The sequence below is a fragment of the Hippocampus comes genome, unplaced genomic scaffold (assembly GCF_001891065.2).
Source record: "Hippocampus comes isolate QL1 unplaced genomic scaffold, H_comes_QL1_v1.1 scaffold2, whole genome shotgun sequence".
Classification (NCBI taxonomy): Eukaryota; Metazoa; Chordata; class Actinopteri; order Syngnathiformes; family Syngnathidae; genus Hippocampus; species Hippocampus comes.
The window spans coordinates 934729-944036 of record NW_017805139.1 but is presented as its reverse complement, the minus strand read 5'-3'; the positions used below and the strand labels follow the sequence as shown (position 1 = coordinate 944036).

General features: G+C 38.0%; 2 protein-coding genes and 1 long non-coding RNA gene across 3 annotated transcripts in view; 1 reads left to right on the top strand and 2 right to left on the bottom strand.

Moving 5' to 3' along the window:
* The window catches only part of LOC109514354 (cleavage and polyadenylation specificity factor subunit 7-like), a 9665-nt gene extending 6856 nt beyond the window's left edge, over window positions 1-2809 (top strand). Inside the window, exon 8 of the mRNA XM_019867374.1 lies at window positions 1497-2809. Coding sequence (XP_019722933.1) covers window positions 1497-1692 — 196 coding nt within the window. The 3' untranslated portion in view covers window positions 1693-2809. The remainder of the gene's footprint in view (window positions 1-1496) is intronic.
* A 407-nt stretch (window positions 2810-3216) lies between these two features.
* polr2l (RNA polymerase II, I and III subunit L) lies at window positions 3217-4651 on the bottom strand. Its single transcript, XM_019867377.1, has 3 exons — window positions 4529-4651; window positions 3673-3778; window positions 3217-3473 (listed from the first exon to the last, which is right to left on the bottom strand). Exons 2-3 carry the CDS (start codon window positions 3765-3767, stop codon window positions 3365-3367), a joined length of 204 nt encoding a protein of 67 aa, XP_019722936.1. The 5' UTR covers window positions 3768-3778; window positions 4529-4651; the 3' UTR covers window positions 3217-3364.
* A 1044-nt stretch (window positions 4652-5695) lies between these two features.
* On the bottom strand, window positions 5696-8257 carry LOC109514465 (uncharacterized). Its single transcript, XR_002167992.1, has 2 exons — window positions 8099-8257; window positions 5696-7451 (listed from the first exon to the last, which is right to left on the bottom strand). It is a non-coding gene; the product is annotated as an uncharacterized LOC109514465 (long non-coding RNA).
* Window positions 8258-9308: the final 1051 nt, after the last annotated feature.

Genomic DNA, 9308 nt, shown 5'->3' with positions numbered 1-9308 from the left:
GAAGCTCCACCCGCTCTATTTATATGGACACGGAACACTAACCTTCCACACAAAATAGTTCCAAACAAGTAACAATCGCGTCAGTGGCATAAATCGTATACCTGTATGATACAGGTAACTTTGGTCTTGTTAGTGGAGCAATCTGGCAACTTTTTAAAAGTAAACTTTCCATTCATAAACTCTTTAAGTGTCCGTTTTCGGTGTCTCGCGCTGCCGTGGCTGGCAAAACAAACGTGCGTGGACCTATGCAGCGCGCTTGTTGTTTTGTTTCTGGTTTATTTATAGAGCAACGTAACATCCGCTGTGACGTGTGCCGCGTTAATCTCGGAGAAAAAAATTTAATCCCGTTAAAATTCATTTAAATTAATGCCAATAAAAACGCGCTAAACTGACAGCTCTAATATATATATAATATGTATGTATGTATGTATGTATACCATCTTATTTTCGTGTTCAGTTTTTGTTTTCACAAATCTTGGGACTCCGCTGGATAACCTGGGATCTTGGGTATTGTATTTTATACTAGCGGTTCCCAACCTTTTTTGCCCCACGGACCAATTTAATGTCAGACAATATTTTCAGGGAGCGGCCTTTAAGCTGTGCCAGATAAATACAACAAAATATAATGATATGACCTGCATGAAAACTGTGGTATTTTCTAAACATAATAATAAACGCGAATCATGACACGAGCAACACTCTCTGATCGCTATGGTAATGTTGAAATGTGCCTTCAAAATAAGATACACCGCAAATACAAAGTGCATGAAAAATACGACTCACCATCACCGCATATTATGCAGAGTGGGCTTGGTGCATGGGAATCTCCCACTGAAATAAATCCATATTTTAGGTCACACTCCGGATACTGTCTATGAAATGTAGGGTTCTTTTTCTTGAAAATCATAGGCTCCTCTTCTATCTCCAAGATGGGCCTTTCCCTTTCCCAAAGATGTTTGTTTTTTACTCATTTTACTAGCTCCTGGGTTTCATTTTAGTGGTAACCTGTCACCTGACTGAGAAGCGCGCCTTGACCTGTGTCAAGAGTGACACAATCGAGACGGATGTAACAAGAGAATCCGCTAATTTATCAAAATAAAACATCTTTCAGATTCCGAAATAAATGAAACGGAAGTAATGTAAGTTTTTTATTCTTTCTTTGTGACCCGGTACTGAATGACCCATGGACCGGTACCGGTCTGCGGCCCGGGGGTTGGAGACTGCTGTTTTATACCATACCATGTGGAAATGACTGTTGGTATGACGATTAAAATTCCTTGAATTCCTTAAAAGCAAGCAGACCAAGACCCCCCTCTTAAAGTGGTTCTGATTTGCTTGCTTGATGCATTAAGTTCGGAAAGTCGGATCATAGCATTCGCCCTTGGACATATGAACTGCACCGTTAGTCGCGACAGTGATTACACCGGAGTTGATTTTCAGTGAACCAAACATCGAGAAGCCAATCTTAATTCTTCAATGTCATATGATTTCTCTAGGAGTGGCAGTCATTCTGGAGACCGGGACAGAGATCGAGAGCGGGAAAGGGAAAGGGAGCGCCATAGAGAGAGTTCGCCACCTCGCTGGGAAGGTGCTGGAACATCTCGGAGGCACAGAGAACGTTCTTGGAGTCGAGAGAGGGACAGGGAGCGTTCACGGGACAGGCACAGAGATTACAGAGAACGCTATCGCTGACTTGGTAAGATTGTACCCAGCAAATCCTCGTGAGCCACTGTCACACTTGGACCGCCATCAAAACCAACAATGACCAACTGCTACGCCCCGTCTGTACAGTGACTGTGTGGTTTATTGATGATTCTGCCACCAGAAAATTGCGTTTAATTTTATGTCATGATGTCACTTGAAATTGCAACTTGCAACATGTAATGAAATGCCACCAAGGATTAGCGTTGTACAGTTGCTTTCAGAAAGTATTTAGACCCCTTCAATTGTTATGTTTTGTTTTTATGCTTAATTGGTTTAATTTTCTTACCGAAATAATTTCAACACCGTGTTCAGTTTAAAAAAAGCAGAAGCCGAGTTTGAAAATGTTTCCTTTTTTTTCATGAAACTTGAATTGTCAATGAATTTCGATAATTTGCTTTGTCTTGAAATTTAACTCTGGTCCATATCCTTCTTGGTCAACTTTGAAATATTTGTAAGCCTTAATGAGAGTCCACCTTTAAAAAAAAAAATTAACCAAATGTGATTTGCCTGTCTACATAAGGGCGTCGCAGCTCAACAAGTATATCTGAACAATTTGAAGAGGTTTTGTCTCAAAGTTCCTTCTTACCCCATTGTTTGGGTTTGTTTCTGAAATGCTTAGTCAAGTCAAAAGCTTGATATTGTGCCTTTGAGACTCAAATGTATCAAGATATGGAAGAACCTGAGTTAAGTTTTATTCATTTGAAAAACGGGGAGTGTTGAATTTTGAGGAAAACGATGTTTTAAGCATAATGCTGAAACAATTTTGAAGGGGGCGGAATACTCTACCCTTATTTTATTTTTTTAGTCGTTTTTTTTCCTGTTTGTTTTTTATGAAAGTATGCTGATTTCCTTTTACACTCCCGTTGACATGCACGAAGGATAAAGCCTTTTGTTCCGACACAACCTTGTAAAAAGACTGAAGATGTATGTATCTCCAGAAGTCTGTATTGTTTCATTCTGCTCTTAACGGGCCTTTGAATTGTTCAAAGGAAATACTGTGTGGATAGTCATTCAGATTGGAATCCTTGCATGTGCAAGACACCTCTAAATGTATTTAACACAGTGTCGTCATTGTCTTTTGTAATATAAAACAATCCCCCAAACATCTGAATGGGTTTGTCAGGCTTGTAAGATTTTTTTTCCCCCATTTTGAGCAAGTTCAAATCTATAAATCAGGAAATTGAAAAAAGGAGCATTGGAAGCTGCGGACTCAAAACTAAACATACACATATACAGGCCAACTGTAAGAAAATTAAGTCCAACCCATCAATTCTTGCTGAGAAATGGAAAAGCAGCTTAGTAACAGTCACTTCACAAGTTTAAGATGACAAAAGTATTAAGATTGCCTTTTTGTTTTGACCATTATGAGTTGATTTTGTAACATTTACAACAAACAGAATTTTTCAGTCGTAAATGGTAGTAAAATGTATATAATATTTAATCTGATGCCTATCCTTTGCTTTCGTACAAGTCCTCTTTGATGGCTACAACAGCACATACAGTACAACACAATAAAAGGCAATGTGCCATTTATCCGCTTTATTGAAAGGAAAAAAAAATAAAAAGTATTGTGTTCAAAGTAACATTGTTTTCCTTTTGCATCAAAGTAAAGGAGAAGGAACCAAACAAAAACACTCTTTTTAAAGGAGGCCAGTTGCAGTTACTTTTCCAGGGGGGCATAATTTAACAACTTCTCAATAAGATCCACATGTGACAGGAGCATCCTTCGACAGCAGTATCTCTTCAGGCCCAAGGCATCAAGAGCATCGCTGAATCGGGGAACGGAAAGGGGTAGATTTAATCAACTTTATAACGTACTCCTAACAAAGCTGGCTGGAAATAATTCTATCACAGAATTAAACATACATATCATTTAAGTACCGGTAATTCAAGTCTGACTTCTTTCATAGATATTTGTGAAGAAGATAAAATACTTTGAATAACTTTCTTTAGATTTGTTTTTCTTACCCCTCAGTGTACTCGGCCTGGAGCAAGCCAAGGTACATCTCCCACTTGTTACCCACGATCTTTCCACATGTGAAGCACCGCACTGGGATGATCATTTTGAAGACAGCTAGAGACATACACACTTCAAAGTTTAACGAGGACTGCAAGTGGAAGGTCAACGCTGAACACGTCATTGGGTTTCATTACACATACACCCCTCTGGCCAAAAACCATGTAAAAACTGCATTGTAGGTTTAAGATCAGATAGGAAAACCTTCATTGGTCTCACAATGGAGAAATCAGCAATATCCAGCAGCAACAGTTTGAAGGGAAGAATGTAGAAAAACAAAATATGTGCATACACAAAATACATTTAAAAAATGAACTGTACACAGTACAGAATACAATATAAAACTTTATATTACTCGGGTAATCTTAATATTTACGTTTGTTTGATCATCTTAAACATTTAAGTGGGCAAACTATCGAAAAAAACGAATACCTGTACTTTGAGAATACGACAAACTTCTTCAAGGAACTGCATGTTTAGCAAAATCAGTTAAATCAAGAGGTCATTGATTGAAATTGTCCTGTAAAATGAAAATTGCCGTTTCAATGTTTAGCCACTACAAAATACTTTTTTGTATTTTTATGGTCAACTAGATTAGAATCATAAAAGTATGTTCTCATAATGTCTGAACATTATTGCGCTAGTTACTGGGTCTGGTTAACTCATGTTAGCCTAACAACAAATGCCCATAGTTTACCCACGATGTTAGCACCAAAGCCACTGGCTGACTTTGTCTGGTACCTATATACGAGTTGACAAACTACTAACAACATTTAAGATCAACAGTTATGATCCTATTTAACTCACCCTCAGTGGTTCACTTGGAGTATGCCCAACAAAGCAAAATATGACAAAAGAGCTGTATATCTCAACAGCAGAGCTCGTCGTTCGCTTTACAAAATTACTTCCGGCAGCATCATTAAAAAGTAAAAGCATTAACTTCCGGTACTATACTTCAACATAAAAGAAACGTCTGAGGCCGTGTATGTTGTATGCACTGAGGGAGGGTAACATCCATCACATTGATTCTTATTTGTGTAAAAAAAAAAAATATATATATATATATATTTTTTTTTTTTCCTTATAACCTATTACTTTGACTTTTGTACCTTTTTAGCGCAGAGCAACTTCCCGGAGTCTTCACGGAGACTTCAGAGTTGTCTACCGCTGACGAAGCTTCTGTGAGAGAAGCGAAACGTCCTTTTTTGTTTTTTGTTTTTTACCCACAGGTACAGATGACGACTGACGGAACCCTTTCTACGATGGAACTTTCCTGTACGACTGAGAGCCTCCACAAGCAACTTTTGTACCTGTTAATGTTAATTTTTCCTGTGGCAGTGCTGCCGATCTTGGCAGAGGCTTAAATGTTCACAACAAAAACACTACAAAAGGCACTGTTCTTTTAAATTGCATTTAAACGATTTTTTTCATATTCCACAGAATTGTAAAGTACAAGTTTAGAATGTATATGTTGTATATAAATATGTTCTGATGTAAAATGTATTTTTTATTCATGTAAAATAACTACCTGCTTTAATATAACTAATATAAAAAGTAAATTGGTAATTTATACAAAGGCATGTTTACATTAATCATTAAAGGGGTAGTCAAGTAATTTAAAAAAATCTTATAATGATTATACGCGTCCACACTCGTCAAAACAGGGTACGATGATAAATATTGCATTTATGGAATATGAATTAAGCAGTAAAATCCACACTTTTTTATCATTCTCAAGGAGCTGCCAATTTACTTTGTACTGCCTTGCTGCCGACTGAGAATGACATTACAATGCCTAAGAGATCAGGTAACAGCTCATTTGTTTGGTCTTGTGATGTTTGCAAGTAGACCAATGGAAGCACATGGAACATACTGTAAAGAGATTTTTGGTCCTTACTTCCTCTTTAAGGTAAAGAAACAAGCAACAATCTTGAATAAAGCTTTGCAATAAATCTCAGAGAAAACAAACAATAGTTTGGAGTTGGTTCACTGCCTTTAATAAAGGTTGCATCACAACCACATTCTTTGTGTACATTAGGGGGAGAGGGTCGTACCCCAGCTTTTTAATATATCAAAAATATACCATAACCATGATTACAGCCACCATAAATGCATACTTTCTATCACCTCTAACATCATTGTCATTTGATTAAACATCATACTTGACCTATTACATCATCATCATTTATGTGAAATAACTTGCTACAGCACAACATAATGTGCTAACTAAGGACTGCTACCTGAATTATTGCATTTATACGCTGCTGTTATTGAGTTATTTCAAAGAATACTTCTTTTGGTACACTGATTTATACAATGTCAGGTGAAGTTAGTTCCAGTTTTGGCATTGTATTGTTTGGATGTGTTAAGGGTGCAGAATGCATCAATGTACACACATACAACATTTATTATGACTAATATGTTGCAAACATGTTGACTTGCAACCAGAGAAAAGTGGTGAGTTCTTTTTAAACAGGGCCATTTCTGTGTGAATAGACAATGCTGGGAACACATGTAAGGGTGCAATGTGTGCAGACATGAAATAATGACTGCTTGACTAATCCACTTCCTTTACATGAGCACTCTAAAGTGCCTAGCTATACTTAAGTTATTAATAAGGTACTGCAAACAAGGGTTGTACTTGATGGAATACACATGGAGCAAAGCACAGTGCAATGAAGCCTGATTCAACTTGATACCAGACCACTAATGACTGGTCTGCCAGTCTACAATGAAGTATTTACGATCAGAAGTGGACATATTGATGCGGAACATTTGCAGATGTTGTTTTATACATGAAAGACTATAGATTTGTCACATCATTTGATACTAACGTAAAAATCATTCTGATTCTACAATCTACTTCAAGAAATAACATTTCAACACTAGTCTGCTGTGTACACAGTCACGAAAATATTCTCCCAGATGCCGTTCATGAACCGCAGCATTCTGAATTAAACCTTACTCATTTGTCAAATGATTCAAAATCATGACCTTTTTACTTTCAAATAAAAGAAAAGGAAACCCTTGAATGCATGATAATTGAATTATATCACTTTTCACTCCAGGAGCTCTTTGGGATTTGAAACGTAGGTCATATATGGTGCAAATACTGTTTGTTTCTGTCAATGTTTGAGTAAATAATATAAAACAGATATAAACGCAACATTGAAGAATTTTGTCTTGTATGTTCAGCATTATGGTGTAGTTTTAACAGATTGTAAATTATAATGCATGCAAATGTTTTTTAATAAAGCTTTATACAGTTTTTTGAGTTGTTATATTTATATTTATGTTAGCTAGCCAAAAAGAAAGCAACTCCCCATCTTCAATATCAACCATGATTATTTGTGAACCAATTTTACATTGAGTTAAATCTTAGAGATTATCATTTTAATTTCTTCTTGCCAGTAGCATCGCCCCGAGCAAAATGGCTCCAACTGCAATTACAGCACCACCAATGAGGAAAGGTTTCAGGTGCTCCAGAGAGTCTCTGCAGCTGCCCGCAGCCCCATCACCTGCATCACCTTCTGCCGACCCATCCTGGGGAGGAGGGATCTCTGGCTCTGGAGTTGCAGGAGCAGGTTCAGCTTTACGTGGGCCTGCTGGCTCCTTTTTCTCTGCTTTCGATGGCCCTTTGGGCACAGGAGCTGACTTAGCCTTGGCTTCCATGGATTCTGGGACAGAAGTGTGGGCTTGTCTGTGCTGCTGCTAGCTCGATGATGCTTCACTAAGTAAAAATAGCAAACAGACACAGGTAGATAACGCCCGCTAATGTGGGCTCAGACTTCACATGATATCTGATAAATGAGGAAACAGAGATATAAACACACCTTTAAAGTCATAATCACTGTAAAGCATTGGTAGCCCTGTGGTAAGAGGGCATTAAATATGACCTTGAAGAACTATCACCGTGATAGGCACATTATGAGGTGAAATACATTGTTAGCATTTTGGTCAAAGCAGCTATGAATTCAAATTGTGTCACTACTGCCTTCTTTTCAAAACCATAGCTACCAGGATAACTAGCATTGGTGAATACTGTTGCAGCTCTGCAGAACCTATTCCTCATCGCTGGCTGAACATTTATTTGGTGCACTATGATGAAATCTAACTCAGATGCAATGCAGATCCTTTTTTGAATGTGTCAAACTTCATGAGTCATAGGGCCTATATATGGAGGACAAGAGAGAGATGAAAAATATGGCATGGTTGCTGAGCTATCAGTGAAAGTTACAAAGAGCTCACTGAACAAACATCAATATACATTAACTGAAAAGGAACGAAGCTTGCACTTGCAAACAGATTGGAGATGTTTTACAAAAATACATGTTAACATATGGTTCTTTCTAATAAAACAAAATGGGCATTACGTACCTCTCCTGCTGCTTCACAGTAATTATGAGAATAACTGAGAAATGGAAGGTTCACAGCAGACACTGGATGTCACAATGCCCTTAATATAAGAAAATGACAGAACACAGGGAGATGGAGGGCACTGAAGGCAGAAGGGAGGAGAATGGAAGCAAAACCGGGATGTACCATCTGGCACAAAAGATTGGGGGACTCCTTTCTTGAACTGATTCTCTCTTTTAGTTGTAAATCGAATAAATAAACAGATGCCACAATTTTTGTATGCAATACCATAACACAAATGTGGCTGGTATTCAGATTTATAAAGAGTGGACATCCTTACAACAATTCCCAGGTTAGAAGGCTGTCTCAACACCCTCACATAAAAGACGAACATGTTTAGTCGATATTTTGTCACAAAACTAATAGCACAACTACGGAAGAGGATTAGGGCCAATGAAGAAAACAAACAAGGATGGCAAAATTCTCACTTTTGTCTCATCCTCTTCCGTACAAATTTGCCACGGACGGTCAAAAATGTTTAGTAACATGAAAATGTAGCCTGTGTTTATTTGATTAATTAGGAACAAGGAAGAAAAAAACATGGTTGGCAAAATTTTTACTTTTATGTCAGAAATTTTAGAGGGGGCAATGGGCGGGGTAGAGGGGGCAATGGGGGGGACTGTTGACTTGATCGATAGGAAGTACAGTACAAAGGATGGCGCTTCGTTCATATTACAGGATACAGGCTCATGGTGTTGAGTTGATTTTTTTTATTGAGACAGTATGTCGGATTGCAGACACTGAAATATCAAATTAACATTAAGGAAATGTATATTATTCAAACAAATATCACACTTCATACAGAATAGAAATAATAAGACTTAAGAGATAAATTATCCCAGTAGCTGAGCTGTGCATGTTCATGCACCTGTCACATTATATGGGAAGGCATGGCAATAGAACAGAAAGGCACGGTTAATGCAAAATATAAACCTGCTTTTACCTATTTATTGGCCCATTTAGCCTGGTTTGGCCTGGTTTAGTATGGCTTGGCTTGTTTGGCCAATTTTGGGCCCATTTAGCCCGGACTGGGTTGGGCTAGTCTGATTTGGCCTGGCTGGTCTGAGATCAGCCTGGTTTGGATTGTCCCGTTTATCCTGAATAGGCCTGGTTTAGACTGGCAAGTTGTGACCAACTTTGTTTTGAGACCTCAAAAACAACCACAACTGTC

Bases quoted from the DNA above. Each gene is read 5' to 3' on its own strand.
- polr2l (XM_019867377.1), bottom strand. From the start codon at position 3,767: ATGATCATCCCAGTGCGGTGCTTCACATGTGGAAAGATCGTGGGTAAC. The intron at 3,474-3,672 runs GTAAGAAAAACA...TCCCCGATTCAG, and splicing joins CAGGCCGAGTACACTGAGGG to CGATGCTCTTGATGCCTTGG.